This window comes from Otolemur garnettii, unplaced genomic scaffold (genome assembly GCF_000181295.1).
Source record: "Otolemur garnettii isolate 467f Iridium unplaced genomic scaffold, OtoGar3 scaffold00048, whole genome shotgun sequence".
Taxonomy (NCBI): domain Eukaryota; kingdom Metazoa; phylum Chordata; class Mammalia; order Primates; family Galagidae; genus Otolemur; species Otolemur garnettii.
In genome coordinates, this window is record NW_003852443.1 from 7,974,773 (window position 1) to 7,991,482 (window position 16,710).

General features: G+C 41.5%; 2 protein-coding genes across 2 annotated transcripts in view; one reads left to right on the top strand and one right to left on the bottom strand.

Moving 5' to 3' along the window:
• The window catches only part of PJVK (pejvakin), a 9,709-nt gene extending 4,425 nt beyond the window's left edge, over positions 1–5,284 (bottom strand). Inside the window, exons 1-4 of the mRNA XM_012806177.2 lie at positions 5,255–5,284; positions 3,845–4,034; positions 2,668–2,863; positions 1,735–1,876 (exon numbers count right to left, since the gene is read on the bottom strand). Coding sequence (XP_012661631.2) covers positions 1,735–1,876; positions 2,668–2,863; positions 3,845–4,034; positions 5,255–5,284 — 558 coding nt within the window. The remainder of the gene's footprint in view (positions 1–1,734; positions 1,877–2,667; positions 2,864–3,844; positions 4,035–5,254) is intronic.
• Positions 5,285–5,904: 620 nt separating this feature from the next.
• The window catches only part of PRKRA (protein activator of interferon induced protein kinase EIF2AK2), a 22,645-nt gene continuing 11,839 nt past the window's right edge, over positions 5,905–16,710 (top strand). Inside the window, exons 1-5 of the mRNA XM_003791479.3 lie at positions 5,905–6,198; positions 6,740–6,909; positions 10,593–10,674; positions 13,063–13,141; positions 15,240–15,357. Of these exons, the coding sequence (XP_003791527.1) occupies positions 6,134–6,198; positions 6,740–6,909; positions 10,593–10,674; positions 13,063–13,141; positions 15,240–15,357 (514 nt within the window). The 5' untranslated portion in view covers positions 5,905–6,133. The remainder of the gene's footprint in view (positions 6,199–6,739; positions 6,910–10,592; positions 10,675–13,062; positions 13,142–15,239; positions 15,358–16,710) is intronic.

Below are 16,710 nucleotides of genomic sequence, written 5' to 3' on the forward strand. Positions count from 1 at the left end.
GTCCGGGCTGGGGATTCGAACCGGCCACCTTAGGTGTACGTGGCTGGTGCCTTAGCCGGTTGAGCCACAGGCGCCGAGCCTCCAATTATTTTTTTTTAGACAAAGTCTCACTATGTCACCCTCGGTAGACTGCTATGGCATCACAGCTCACAGCAACCTCAAACTCTACGGCTTAAGCGATTCTCTTGTCTCAGCCTTCCAAGTAGCTGGGACTACAGGTGCCCATGACAACGCCCAACTATTTTTTGGTTGTAGATGTCACTGTTGTTTGGCAGGCTGGGTTCGAACCTGCCAGCCTCAGTGTATGTGGCCAGCGCTCTGACCACTGAGTTATGGGTGCCGAGCCCCCTTTCCACTTTTTCACTTACTTTGGTATTGAAGCTAATGATTGATGCTAGCACAACTGTAATACTCTGCAAATCTTAGAAATCAATGGCGTTTAAGTGCTAGCTAGAGCTGAAATTTTCAGCCTTGCCCCTCTACTATTCCGGCAGCCCCTGAGCTTTGAGCAGCTTTCCAAAGCAACCACCAACTTATTTTCCAAAGCTATTACCAACAATCAAATATTTTTTTGTGTTTCAAAAATGATCCAATATTAATCAGAATTTGGTGGGTAACTGAACATAAGTACTGAACAGAATTTTTATTTGTATCGATCTGAAAAGTTTATCATTGAACCCTATCTTTCTAACAATTGATTTTAATCCAATCAAGGCATTATTAGGTATCCCTGAATGACAAGGATAAAAAAAATCATAATTGAGAGAAAACTAAACACAAATAATTTTCTAATATTTCGTAAAAAATTTGACTAGTATTGAATAAAGCCCGTCTGGCCATTAATAATATTAGCTTAGAAAAAATCATTTATTTACTTTTTATTTATTTATTTTTTTAAATTAGAGACAGAGTGTCACTCGGTTGCTCAGGTTGGTATTGAACTCCTAACCTCATGCAATCTCCCACCTCAGTCTCCCAAAGTGCTGGGATTATAGGCATGAGCCACTGCACTGGACCTAGAAAAGTCATTTAATATAAAAGTATAAATTCAACTTTTAAAAATTCAAAGTATAAATTATACTTAACAATAAAATCAAAGAATTCAATCTAAGCACTCAATTTTTATTCTTACAATACTAATTAGGCCAAGCACTATGGCTCATGCCCCTAATTATAGCACTCTAGGAGGCTGAGGCAGGAGGATTGCTTGCCCAAACCAGCCTAAACACGGCTAAGACCCCACCCATCTCTACAAAAAGTAGGAAAACTAGCTGGGCCTGATGATACATGCCTCTGTTCTCACCTACTCTGAAGGCTGAGCCCAGGAGTTTGGAGTTGCATCAAGCCATTAAGATGCTAGTCAGGGTGAGACTCTGTCTCCAAAAAGAAAAAAAAAAATCACTCTAATATTGGAGGGATGCCAGTATACACATTATGTGGTTTCTATTTTGTTTGGTTTTTCATTTTGTTTATGCCCTTTTATTTACTTTCTTTAAATTTTTTTATTATTTCAGTAGGATTAGTGTTTTGTTTTCATTATAATTATATTATACCTGTTTAGAAATTAATTTTTCTTGGATTTTTTTTCATGTTCTGAAACAAAGACATTACTTAACTGCAGATCTTCTACCTCAACATCTGACAAAAGACACAAGTCTCATTAGAAACAAGAGTACTTTTTAAAAATTCCCATGGCAACATTTTATTAAGAGAAACCTAATGAGTGTGGTTTACCCGCATTGCTTCCCCACGAATTCCAGCATGCACAGACAGTGAACACTGCCGTGTGGTTCGAATGCTTTCCATGACCACACACAAAACTGCCTTTCGGCTACTCCTTGACTGACGGATCAAGCTGTGGTCAAAGTTAATTTTTCTAAAACAAAGAAGGTACATGCACGAGACTTTAACAACTAATTACATATAATCAAGTACATTTTTTGCTTTCATATGTTATTCATTTGGAATTCACCTTAACTAAAAGTAAATGAAGACAGGCCTAAGCAAATCAGAAAATACACCAAAAGGAAATTCAATAATCTCTCCTTTCTTAAAACATGACTATACAGAATGTTTGACTCTCTTGGTATATTTATTGTAGAGAAATTCCTATATTATTTTAATCTAATAATTTAGATTATTATGTGGAGAGCCAAGGTGATTTTGTGCAATAATCAAAAATTTTGTTTAAACCAAATGATTTTTGGATATCTACACTTATCCAAAGTTTGGCTATAATACTAATTTAAATATTTCAAACATATCAAGCAATTTACACTAGTAAAATACAGTCTCAATGTTTTAAGCATTCTTTTTTTTTTTTGAGACAGAGCCTCAAGCTGTCCCCCTTGGTAGAGTGCCGTGGCATTACAGCTCACAGCAACCTCCAACTCCTGGGCTCAAGCGAGTCTCCTGCCTCCGCCTCCCAAGTAGCTGGGACCACAGGCGCCCGCCACAACGCCCGGCTATTTTTTGGTTGCAGCCGTCATTGTTGTTTGGCGGGTCCGGGCTGGGGATTCGAACCCACCACCTTAGGTGTACGTGGCTGGCGCCTTAGCCAGTTGAGCTATAGGCGCTGAGCCTGTTTTAAGCATTCTTTGGAATGAAGTTCATGTAGTTTAAAATATTAATGGAAACACTGAAGTATATAAGCATTATTACACTGACCGTGTCGTGATTTCTTTGAGTAATGTTGATACTTCCACTTCATGTTTGGTTACTACGCCAAATGATGCTTTTACTGCAATGGAATCTGAGCCAGCAACGTTAATCCCAACATCATTTACAATATGGTTGCCTCGCCTTCCATACAGTGAAACATCTGATTCATCTTCATAATTCAGTAATTGATAAGATGAAATACCTTTACAAGAAGGAACTTAGTGTTTTATAAATGTCTTGAATTTGCCTTACGTAGATTATACATGGTAACACGTTACTTTACAATTGAAGACTCAATTACCCAAATGTTAGAAAAAGGCAGCATATCAAACCATTATTAAAAATAGCAATTCAATTAATCATACAGCAAAAGAAACAAATAAGGGCCAAGTGCTTACAGGTGGCTCACGCCTGTAATCCTAGGACTCTGGGAGGAATAGGGGGGAATAGCTTGAGCTCAGGAGTTGGAGACTAGCCCGAGCAAGAGCCAGAATAAAAAATAAATTAAAATAGCCTGGTGAGGAAGTGGGCACCTGTAGTCCCAGCTACTTGGGAGGCTGAGATAAGAGGATTCCTTAAGTCCAAGAGTTGGAGGTGGCTGTGAGCTATGACGCCACAGACTCTGTATCAAAGAAAAAAGAAAAGAAAAGAAACAAATGGCCAGGATTCTTAAAATGAACTCAAATTTTCTGTTCAGCCAACAAAACTTCATAAGCATCAAGATCCATTATGTGGTTGAAAGAAAAACAAGTGTTTATAAGCAATAACTTGTCAAAATATCAATGTATTTCATGACCTAGACTTCAAATACATTTGTTCACCAATTATAACTGAATCATAAAAAACAAACTATTTTCATCTTATTTGAGAATTTGAGGTAGAGTAAGCCACCCAAATAATATCCCATTTTATAAATAAATATATATTATGCCATATTCTAAGTTGACTTGGTTACAAAGAATATATAAAATAACTGACAGATTTCCAAATTCTTTAACCAATAGCAGATTTCATACTATACAAACTTTAGAACATTGTTAATCTTATTATGACTATGATCATAATAAAAGTTGCTTTTAGTGACAATGGGTGAATATTACTAATGCAAATACTACATATGACTTATGTTTAGACTACCAATAATACAGTTGAATGAGTAGTCACTGTCAAACATTTAACTTACCAGCTGAAATTTCTCTGTCTCCTAGTAGAATATCTTTCAGTGTAAAAGGTGTCGAGGTAAATTTATACCTAGGAAACAGAAAGCATCGCTTCTTTTTTACCACCAGACTTAAAGGTTGATATTTGTCAGCTTCACTGAGGCTTGGAACAGGAACTAATCTCCCTCCATCTCCAACTTGCTTGACAAAGCTCTTAGTAGCAGCAGCAAACATATTAATAACAAAACGTCATCAACTGTAACCCCCAGATAAATCCATTTTCAAAGAAGAAAATCTGGCACAAAATTAAGCATTGCTTGATTTTAAATATAACTAAACACCTTAAAAATACAAAGCATGCTTTCCCCAAGTAGTTTACCAGTGCACAACTCACTGTCTCCCCTCGTGTGCTCAGGTAATGAATTATAGATCAACGGTGTAAAATGATATACTAAAAGCAAGTCTAATTTGGAATGGCAGGCTATAACACTAAAATATACACAGAAAACTAATAATTTTAAAATATGATCAATGTCCTTGATGATGATCCCTGTTGATAGTGATTTGCCACCGGGCACTCGGCTAATTTTAAGATAAGCATTTAGTCCTAGGGGAAACAATTAAGTGCAATTAAGGCACTAACATCAGTCCTTGCTATCAACTATGGTGGCCCTAGTCCAAAGGGAATTCCTTCCCAAGTCCACCAGTGGAATTCTGGCGATGGAAAACTGCAGTTTTGAATCCTCACGGTAATGGAGTTCATTGAGCATTTCATTCATTTTCCATCTTGTATGTTTACAAAACCAAGTGTCAAATGCAAATTCACAGACTATAGGTAAACAATTGTATACAGAACTTTGTAAAATAGTAAACTGAAGTCCTACTACATATGAATAATCACAAACTATTACCTAGTGATTTCTTACTCTGAAGCTGGGAACACGTAACATACTACATCTCTTTGAAATGGAGTCCTGCTGCATTTTTTTTTCATCATTGTCCCAATCACTCAACCTTTAACAACCTGGGCTTGTTTTTAAGTACTTTTGTGGCTAAAAATATTGTTTTGTTGTAAGTATAATATGTGGACGTTAATATGTTTTGAAATAGCGACTTCCAATAACAAAGCCACTGAACATAACACTGGTGGATAGTAATCTATAGACATATACAGAGGAGCGGGAGGAAGTGCAAATAGGCTTAATTCAAGCCTCAAATTTAAAAAATTAATTTGATTAGATTCTGAACATCTTTCACGTGCTATCAAGTATCCAGGGCTCCCATACAAACGAAAAATAAATTGCTTTTAATAATGTCCTTTCACACGAGTAGCACTGTGCCATCTTAGCACATCCAGAACAGGGAGGCATTCTGCAAGGGGTTGTAAACCCACAAAGGCAACAGGACATCTAATGCCATAGTGTCACCCCCACCGAAGGTGGTGCATCCCAGGCAAACGCCATTACAACCAATCACACAGGTATACAGAAACCGTATTTGACTGGAATTTGGTCCACAGAAAAGCCTTCGTTTATATCTAAACGTGCCTTGCTGGCATCCGCTGGCCCAGTGTTCATCCCATGACGAAAAGCCCAAAGACAAAGGAGCCCGCCCGGCGGGAGAGGAGTGGGTCTCTGGACGTCTCCGCGTGCTCCAAGATGCAGGGCTCGGGGACCCGGGAAGCCAGCCGCAGCCCCCTGGAGCAGATATCCCCGGGATCCCAAGCTCCGGAGCCGGGCCCCAAGAGGTTCCCTGACAATTTTGCATTCGTAATTTTTAAATCTTTTTCTTTAAAGTGCCAGCCCCATCTTCCCCCTTCCCCAAAAGGCTGAGCTTCAAGCCTCACAGATCCTAGCCACCCATCCCCACGACAAGCCGTCTCTCGAAGCAAGAAACGGCCTGCTAAGGACAAAGAACAGCTGCCTCAAGGCCCGGGCGGGATGGCAAGGGCCGGCAAGGCCGGACGCCTAAAAAGCTTGGAAGCCGGCGGCCAGGGTACAGGAGGGAGCCAAAAAGAGCTGGGGGCGTGGCCTGGAGCGGGAGGGGCGGGGCGGGGCAAAGACCTGGGCCTGGAGCGGGGGCCCGAGGGGGCGTGGCCGGCGCTAGGGCACCAAGCCTAAGCCTCCGCCTCCGCCGCCGCCGCCGCCTCCACCTAGTCCGCCACCTCCGCCAGACGCAAGCTGGGAGGAGAAGGGGAGTCGGAGGAGGAGGTGGCGGCGCAGGAGCGCTCCTCTCGGGGACCAGCCGACCCGGGGAGCGAGGACGTCGCCCCGCACCGCTTTCCTCCTGCCGCTGAGCCGTCCCTTTTCGCCATGTCCCAGAGCAGGCACCGCGCCGAGGCCCCGCCGCTGGAGGGCGAGGACAGTGGGACCTTCAGGTCGGCGCCCGGGCCGTCGGGGCCGCAGGGCGGGGAGTGGTGGGCAGCAGAGGCGGGGGCGGAGGAGCTGGTTCACCAGCAGCATTCTGGGTAAAGCCCCCTCCCAGCGCCCCCGCGGCTGCTGGCGGTCCGCCGGCTCTAGGCTGCGCTGGACTCGGATCTGTAACCGGGCCCCGCCCCTCTTGTGGCCCGGGGATGCGCGCGGGGTGGGCAAGGGTGGCGCGCGGTCTCTGCGCCAGAAAGAGAGATGGTCGGCTTGCTCCTGAGGGGATGCAGCGCCGGTGTCCACCCTGTTCCCCTGAGTCCTCCTACCCGCCTTCAAGTTCTCTGTCTCTACCTCCCTCATCCTATGAGTCTCTGAGAGGGGATTGCCGCAGCGGGGCCGGGAGACAGGTGCGCCCCGGCCTTGCCAGCTCTGCCCTGGCTGCCAGGGAGCTGTGGCGCCTCTCCCGTTACCACTGGTGGCGATCAAAACTGGCCTCTGTGTTCTGCTTTCTGCTGGGATTTGGCATGCAAAGCACACCTTTTCTGGTTTTTGTAGTTTGGGGAAGATGATAACAGCCAAGCCAGGGAAAACACCGATTCAGGTATTACACGAATACGGCATGAAGACCAAGAACATCCCGGTTTATGAATGTGAACGATCTGATGTGCAAATACATGTACCCACTTTCACCTTCAGAGTAACCGTTGGCGACATAACCTGCACAGGTCTGTATGCACAGTTAACTCCAAAGGCCATACGGGTTGGCAGTCAAGACTTGGTGTTGCCTTTCATTTCGGAAAAGTGCTCTTTTTGCCAGAGACAGTTACCAGGCTCTGAAATTGAGGCCGCTCATCTCAGGTCATTAGGACTTTCCATGTTCGTCAGACTCCCTAATTTTTTCTTCCCCAGATACGAAGGAAGCACAGAAACTAAAAAGTTATCTAGGCATTCTGCAAGGCTTCTCTTCTACCCTAGGATCCTCTTAGAATTCTAAGAATCAGAAGCAGGAAAGGTTCTTGGAGTGGTCATAGCTGGGTCGGTAGATACTGTCAAGTTTCATAGATTATAGTAGATGCAAGGGACAGAACCCCAGAATTTTCTGACTTTCTCCCCTTTCTGTGTGGACTCATTTGGCTTTTTAGGTCTATTGAAGTCTTAATTATATATCAAAGCAAAATGAGGAAGGGCAGAAGGGTTTCATATACTACACTGCATAGCAGTTTCTATTTTCTAAAACAGAAGAGTATTTTGTGTAAGATAGTATCCCCTTTTTATACTTAAAAAAAATAGCCCAGTGCAGTAGCTCACGCCTGTAATCCTAGCACTCTGGGAAGCCAAGGTGGGTGGATTGCTGGAGGTCAGGAGTTCAAAAATAGCCTGCCCAAGAATTAGATCCTATCTCTTTTAAAAGTCAAACTAGCTGGCATTGTGATGGGCACCTGTAGTTCCAGCTACCGGGGAGGCTGAGACAAGAGGATCACTTGAGCCCAGGAGTTGGAGATTTCTGTGAGCTATGACACCATGGCACTCTTATCAAGGGCAAAATAGTGAGACTCTGCCTCAAAAAAAAAAAAAAGGTTCAGAGACATAATAAGTAAGATGCCCAAGGTCACACAGCAGTGACATTTCAGAGTTGAGACATTGTAAGCTAGATCAATAGATAACTGAAGTTGCTCACTTGTAAATGTAGGAATTGTTCTCTAATGTATCTAATTGCAAACAAAAAAATATTGAATGCTAATTTTAATTTGGAAGACTACCAAGAAAAAATAGTAGGAAGGCTAAAGTTTCCTGTCTGGTAATCTGAAGGCATCATTTCTTTATGTCACATATAAGGCAGGTGAATTATAGTTGCTGGCTGGAAGGGTCCTCATGTGAACCATAGGGTTAATATTACATTACTACTTTGGTCTACTTTTAAATATTCAGGGAGAATTCAAGGAAAAGCAGCCTTTTCCCTCCTCAGTGTGTTTTACACCAGGGATTAACAACTTACGGCAACCATTCTGCCTCTGCCCTCTTCTCACACACATCAGTTTTCCCATGCAAGTTTATCAGCTGTCTTGGCTTCAAGTATTAATACTGTCTGAAGGTTAGTAATTCTGAAATATTTGTCTTCAACCCAGGCCCAGCTACAGAAAGCAGAGCAGCCTGTGCTCGCTAGGCATCTTTGCTTGGGTGATGCAAAGGCACGTCTATCTCTCCAGGTCCAACCAAATCCATCTTTTCTCTTCAATACATTACCCCTCTTTGCAAAGGCACCACAATTACCCAGTTGCTCAGTAGAAACTTGGGGTTTTGTCTTCTTGATGCTTTTCCTGTCCCCATCCCTCTCGTCCAGTCTCTCATTAAACCCCATCTCCTAAGTATCTGTTGTGTCTGTACGCTGCTTTCTTCTTGCTGCTGTCCAGGCCACTGTCATATCTCAATAGATTGCAGTTGCAGTCTGATAGTTGCTCTTTCATCTTCTAAGTCTTGTCATATCCTTTTGCCATATGACAACCAGATTGTTCTTTCTAGCATTCAGATTTGTCTTCCTCTCTTAAACTACATTCATTCGTAGAAACACAAATGTCTTAAAGTGACTTATGAGTTTGCTTCTTAAAGTATAGTCTTTAGCAGCATTGATACCACCTGGGTGCTGGATGGAAGTGCGAAATAGGAGGCCCATCTCAGATGTGTGTTTCAGCAATTCCCCATCAGTTCCTATTCATATTAGGCAATTCCTCTGCACATTAGTTGGAAAAGCACAAATTCACAGTACCCTTCCTTGATGTCTTTCCCCACCAGCCACCTTTCTAGACTTTTATTTCACAAGTCCTTCCTTCAGACCAGACTTAGTGCCTCCTGACTATAATCCTAGCACTCTGGGAGGCTGAGCCAGTGGATTGCTTGAACTCAAAAGTTAGAGACCAGCCTGAGCAAGAGCAAGACCCCTTCTCCACTAAAAATAGAAGAAGTACCAGGCAGGCACCTGTAGTCCCAGCTACTTGGGAGGCTGAGGCAAGAGGATCACTTGAGCCCAGGTGTTTGAGGTTGCTGTGAGCATGATGCCAGGCTACTCTAGCCAGGGGCAGCAGAGTAAGACTGTCTCCAAAAAAAAAAAAATTCTTCCTTCAAGTTCTTGAGAACACACAGTACTCTGTTGCTTTGGAACCTTCACGGGTGTTTGTTTTCTCAGCCTATAATGTTCTTTCTAATCCTCCATCTCTCTTCAGTTTATTAGCTTTTACTCATCATTCAGGTCTCCATTTAGATTTCTTCTCTGTGAAACCTTTCTGGATCCATAGGAGGGCTAGGGGAGCTGCTGCTTTTGTGCACTCCCCAACAGTCTGCACTCGAGCTTGCTGGAACACGTTACTCCATGTTTCAGACGCCTTGTAACAGATGAAATCCCACACTGGGCTGTCAGCTCTTGAGGGCCAGGACTTTGTTTAGTTCTTTGTTCTATCCCTAATATCTGTTAGTAGATAAATGAGTGGTTATGTGTCTTCTGACACTTGAGAGTCAGGGTTGAAACTTATTCCGTGAGAGTTTAAGAGTTAGAACTTAAAAGAAAGAAGACTGAATGCATCATTTATGAAGTATGAGTGCTTACTGAAGTTTAGACTCGTATTATCCACAGACCCTCTGCCCTATTCATGCAAGGGATACAGATTGTATAGGAGACACCTAATAAGGATCCCATATATAAATTCTTTCCCCACCATGCCCAGCATGTAGTCACGACTGCTTTCTCAAGCAGTTCTGCTGTAAGTGGTACTTTAAAAGAAACTTTTTTTTTGAGACAGAGTCCCATTATGTCGCCCTCAGTAGAGTGCTGTGGCGTCACAGTTCACAGCAATCTCAAACTCTTGGACTTAAGCAATTCTCTTGCCTCAGCCTCCCAAGTAGCTGGGATTACAGGCGCCCGCCACAACGCCTGGCTATTTTTTGTTGTAGTTGTCATTGTTTAATTGGCGTGGGCCAGATTCGAACCCACCAGCCTGGGTGTATGTGGCTGGTGCCGTAACTACTGTGTATGGGCACTGAGCCTAAAAGAAACTTCTTGCTATAGTAGAATTTCCCTTCTCTCCAGGAATATGAGAAGAGTAACTAAGTTACATTTTTTTCAGAAGGTGTGACATGTCTACGTTATGTAATAAATGTATATAATATAAAAAATAAATATTCTTATACAGGTATGCGTAGATTATTAACTACATAGAATGTTTTACATTTTTTTAATATATTAACTTCATGGGATGACTATTTTATTACAGGGTATAACTGCATATAGTATATGGTCTTACTGCCTGGTATGTTTATGTAAAATCCGTAGTGACTTTGTTTTGTATTATGAGAATTTTATGCAAGCCACTCATTTTCCACAGGAGATAAGACTTCTTTTTTGTAAACCTTAATTCAGGTGAAGGTACGAGTAAGAAGCTGGCGAAACACAGAGCTGCAGAGGCTGCCATAAACATTTTGAAAGCTAATGCAAGTATTTGGTGAGCTAAATTTCTTTGTATTCTGCAGCTCAAAAATATCATGGCTGAGGTAAGATTAAACATTCAACATGCTCCCAAAAGCAACAGAGTGAACAGTTGTTAGTATCTTAACTCTGAAATGTTTCCTTGTGAAAACCTGTCATTCATTGAAGATAACTATCTGGTCAGATCTAGCAATTAACTATTAAATGAAAACTGTCATAAAGTTGGCTTTATTTTCTATTTTTCAGATGGGTACAATAGCAGAAATAATCAGAGTGTTTCTGGCAAATGTTAATATCTGTATTCTAAACGGAGACTTTTGATTATTTCTGCACTGAAGAAAACAATGTAGGAGATGAAAAAAGATCAGCTAACAGTACTCTTTTAGGAATTCTAATTTGGAAGAAAGAGGCAGAGATTTTCTTTTATTATAGAATGTATATCAAATAGAGAATGTCAAGTGGGATTTCTTTTTTGTTTTTAATGACCCAATCTATTGCTAGGAACATTCTTCTATTTTTTTCTTTTTTTTCTTGTGTTTTATCTAAGCAGTATTCCCAGGTGTGGATAGGCATATTCATTCTTGACATATCTTTCCAAATTAAATTTTGTTAACACTTCAGATGCTTTTGGAAAGAAGGTTGGTCCCAGAGCATCTCATGTATCATAAAGTGGTGTCCTTTGGCTTCCATTGGGCTCTCTGGGACATGGCATGCTTTCACATTCTGTTACGTGCACTCAAATATGCTTGCAGTACAATGTGATATAATCTGCTCATGGCTGACAGCAGAGGCACTTGGGAATTTAGGGTGAATGATTGTTCCCTAGCCAGAGGAAGACTTTTGGGTTAGGGGTATATTTAGGTTCCTGTCTTTTTCTAAGTCATTCTAACCCTTTTGAGTAGTTCAGAACTAACCATTGATGTGACACCCCTCTAGGTAAGCACTTGCCCAAGACAGGCCTTGGATTTCACAAGATAGTGCCTGATTCTTTACTGTCACGCATTTCAGTTGATTCACACCAGCTTTCAGGATGTGCCCCATGGCGTGGCAGGTATTGAGTTTTCCCCCCACTGGTGATGGCCTTGCTGTTTCTGTGCGACCTAAGATCAACCTAAAGTGTTGAGTACATTTGTAGAAATGAACATAACGAGGTATCCTTTCTGCACATGGGCACTTCACTTTGTCAGCAAAGAAAGGCTAACAAACTTTACTATATATTTGTGCTTCTTGACAGATAATATGGGAATTACTAAGCTGTAATCAGGCCTAAATTGGCCTGATTTAGTACAGAGACTTTCTCACTTCTTCATCACAATTATTTGTGTAGCTTCGGCATGCAACATTGTAAGTGAATACTTGTATGTCATCGGCCTACGTAAAGCTCAAAGTTCTTGCAGTTGGAAAAGAATTGCCACTTGAGGAAGTGGCAATAGTTAAACCTCATTTGTTATGGAAGAAATAACTCCAGTTGCCTAGGGGGTAGTAACCCCAGAACACAATTTATTCAGTATTAGGCACTGATCTCCCAAGTAACTAGTAATTTTTTTTATTTTTATTCTTTTTATTTTTTGCACTTTTTGGCCGGGGCTGGGTTTGAACCCACCACCTCGGGCACATGGGGCTGGCACCCTACTCCTTGGAGCCACAGGCGCCGCCCAGTAACTAGTAATTTTAAACTACCTAGAAGACATTGTTCTCTTTTTCTCTAATCATAATACCTACATCCTAAAGTCACATTCATGTAGCCCACCTATTTCATGCAGGATACATAGGAATCTTAGAAGATTAGCCTAGCACTGAGGAGATAATAAATCAAAACAGATTTCTCTTCCATAGATCTCTGGATGAAAAACAACATTTGTGACCCATGTTATCCACCTTGCCAGCCAGGCTGAATTTTCCCAGCAATTGTTAGTCATTCAATTTTGTGTAGTTGTAAGATATAGTACTCTTTAAATATATTTTTATTAAGTGCCTATTATGTACAAAACACTACAAAGTTTTTGTACATAAGTCATACATAGGTCCTACCATCAAAGAGCTTATAGTCCAGACAGGAGAAATGAGGTGAGGGTTGTACAAATAACATGTATTTGTAAGAGTGTATAATTTATGGTACCATAATTTCCTTAAGAAAATATTAAACCAAATGTTGTAGTGGTTTAAAGGAGGGAGTGATTATGATTCATTAAGGTAAAGGGATAGACTTCTTAGAGGAAATAGCTTTTGAGATGTACCTTGGACAATGGATAGATCAGAATCCCATGGAAGAGATTGGAGGGAAGGGCATTTCATGGAGAAGGATGTCAAGAGCAAAGGCATAGAGAGTTAAACTGGAAATGTTTAGCACTCACTTAGTAATTTGGATGAAGTTTCTTTAATAACATTTTAAAACAATGTTTAGCTTTGCAGTTCCTGATCCCTTAATGCCAGACCCTTCCAAGCAACCAAAGAATCAGCTTAATCCTATTGGTTCATTACAGGTAAGTTGTGCAGTTTTTTCATTCTTAATATTTTGTCTACTGATAAAAGGTACAGTATATCTGATGATATCATAGGGGCTAAGATAAGGAATTAATATTTTGAAAACAAAAGTATTTTATTTCTTAACTGATACTCATTAGATATTACAGAGCTAACTTGAAATTATTTTCCTATTTCTTTATGTTTCGGATTTTCTTCTGTATATAGTACTGCCTGTGTTTTTGGCTTTTTTTTTTTTTTTTAGATAAAGTTTTACTATGTCACCCTTGGTAGAGTACTGTGGCATCACAGCCCACAGAAACCTCAAACTCTTGGACTTAAGCGATTCTCTTGCCTCAGCCTCCCAAGAAGTTGGGATTATAGACACCTGCCACAATACTCGGCTAGGCCATGTTTTGTTTTGTTTTTTTTTGAGACAGAGCCTCACTATATTCTCCAGTAGAAAGCTATGGCATCGTAACTCATAGCAACCTCAAACTCCTGGGCTCAAGACATCCTCTTGAGTAACAAAATGAGACTCTGTCTCAATAAAAAAGAATAAAAGAGATCCTCTTGCCTCAGCTTCCTGAGTAGCTGGGTCTACAGGCACCTGCCACAATACCCAGCTACTTTTTCTATTTTTAGTGCAGACAGGGTCTCACTTTTGCTCAGGCTATCTCATACTCCTGAGCTCAACCACTACTGCTGCCTCAGCCTCACAGAGGGGTAGGATTAACAGGCATACAGTGTATGCCTTTGTTTTATGGAATTGCCATGTGAGATCAACGCGCCCTCAGTGCATAGGAGTGTGTGTGTATATATGTATTTTTTTTATTGAGACAGAGTCTCACTTTTTCACCCTTGGTAGGGTGCTATGATATTATAGTTCACAGCAAACGAAAACTCTTGGGCTTATGCAATTCTTTTGCCTCAGCCTCCCATGTAGCTGTGACTGTAGGCACCCTTCACAACACTGAGCTATTTTTAGACACGGGGTCAAGTCAGCTCTAGCTCAGGCTGATGTTGAACTCGCCTTGGCCTCCCAGAGTGCTAGGATTACAAGTGTGAGCTACCTCGCCTGGCTTGGGTAGAGTATTTTATACTTAAAGAGTATTTCTTGCTACTTTTATGACAAACCTCTTTCTACTTCTGCTGAGACAGAAGACATTATAAAGAGCCCCAAATCAGGCTTGGCACCTGTGGCTCAAGTGGCTAAGGTGCCAGCCACATACACCTAAGGTGGCAGGTTCGGATCCAGCCCAGGCCCGCCAAAACAGCAATGATGGCTACAACCAAAAAAAATAGCTGGGCATTGTGGCAGGCGCCTGTAGTCCCAGCTACTTGGGAGGCTGAGGCAGGAGACTCGCTTGAGCCCAGGAGTTGGAGGTTGCTGTGAACTGTGATGCCACAGCACTCTACCCAGGGGGATAGCTTGAGGCTCTGTCTCCAAAAAAAAAAAAAAAAGAGCCTCAAAGCAGGTAACCTAATTCAAGGAAAGGGAAGTAGTCTGCTTATCACAAAGTGTTTATATTCATCTTGAATTTCTGCTTGCAGAATATTTTTCTTGCAGATTATCCATGTGCTGTGTTAAGCCACTCCCCTCCCTGTTATTCAGCCAGTCCTTTGATCTCTTTTTCCTGCCATATAAGTTTTCCTATAGTTTTCTTCACCTTCTTTCCCTGCCCCCCATCCCTGATTTTTGGTATTGCTGCTCATCATTCTTCTCTTGACTAGCCCTCTGTGGGTTTGGAAGTCTATAGCTAGGAGGGGCGAGGCTTTAGGCAGTTAGACCTGCCTGAAGGTGTCGCCTGTGTTTGCAAAGAGGGTGGTAATCACCTGTCTTTCTAGTTGAACTGTTAACTCACTGTAGCTTAGTGGAAGAACCCATTAATAGCTCAAAATTGCTTCAGTTTTGGTGTTATGATATAAAAATATAAAATGCCAGAATATCTAGAGTATCTGGAATAGCTAGAAAAACTGCAAGGTCTTTCCTCATTTTTCCATTGCAAAATACGATTATTCTTCTCAAACATATAAGTTGAAATAGGATCAAGATCAAGAATATCATGTATGTAATTGCACCATTGCATAGTTAAAATTACTATCTCAATTTTACAGGAATTGGCTATTCATCATGGCTGGCGACTTCCTGAATATACCCTTTCCCAGGAGGGAGGACCTGCTCATAAGAGAGAATATACCACAATTTGCAGGCTAGAGTCATTTATGGAAACTGGTACTTCTTATAATTAAGGATATTTGAAATATTCTCAGATGATGAATAATCATATAAATTTATTTTGTAAATATCTTTTCAAATATTTCTGTACGGGAAAACATTGATATGCTCTTATTCTATTGTCTTTAACTTTCTGAAGTAGAACTTAAGTATAGAGATTAGCTTAAATTACTTATATTTTTTAATTTGATATTTTAAAAAATTACAGATTGTTAGTGAAAAGACAAGGGTTCTTTAAATCATCTTTGTTGATATATTAGTGACTTAACTGATGTTGGAGAAAAAGCAATAGTAAATCTCTTAAGAGTTTTGCAGCTTATTCTAGAAGGTAAAAAGCCTAGAGGAAGACTACATTTGAAAATGAGATGATTAGGGCGGCACCTGTGGCTCAAAAGGGTAGGGCGCTGGCCCCATATGCCAAAGGTGGAGGGTTCAAATTCAGCCCTGGCCCCCTCCCCAAAAAAGAGAATGAGATGATTAATAAAAGACTAGATGGCAAGTTTCAGTGGTTAGGGTGGCAGCCACATGCACTGGGGCTGGTGGGTTCAAACTTGGCCAGGACCTGCTAAACAACAACTACAGTAACAAAGGAAAACAGCTGGGTGTTCTGGCAGGTGCCTATAGTCCTGGCTACTGGGAGGCTGAGGTAAGAGAATCACTTAAGCCCAAGAATTAGAGGTTGCTGTGAGCTGTGATGCTACAGAACTCTACCAAGGGCAACACAGTGAGACTCTGTCTCAAAAAAAAAAAAAAGATTAGATGGCAAAAGTAAAATGCAGTGAGATAAAAATAAAGCAGAAATTATCTTTTTTATTATAGCCACTTGTATGTTATAAAGGATATAAACTGTGAGAAAAAGCTGGCACATGAAGTACTATTGAGAATTTCTATGTTAATTCAGGCATGTTTTCGTCATTCTTTTTTTCTTGTTGCAGTTTGGCTGGGGCTGGGTTTGAACCTGCCATCGTCTGTATATGCAGCCGGCGCCTTATGAGCCGCAGGTGCCGCCCAGTTTTTGTCATTCTTAAAAGTGGCTTCAAGCAGGATTTCACCCACTTGTTTCAAGTAATAAGCAACTGTGTTTTGCCTTGAGAGTTAGTATGGGCCAGTAGAAAAAGTGCTGGACCAAGGGCAAGAACCTCAGCTTCCATTCTTGATATAGTCCTTGATTTGTAAAGTTAAGCAAATTACTTAATCTCCCTGGGCCTCAGTTTTTTGTTTGTTTGTTTGTTTGTTTTGAGACAGAGCCTCAAGCTGAGCCCCTGGGTAGAGTGCCATGGCTTCACTGCTCACAGCAACCTCCAACTCCTGGGCTCAAGCGAGTCTCCTGCCTCAGCCTCCCAAGTAGCT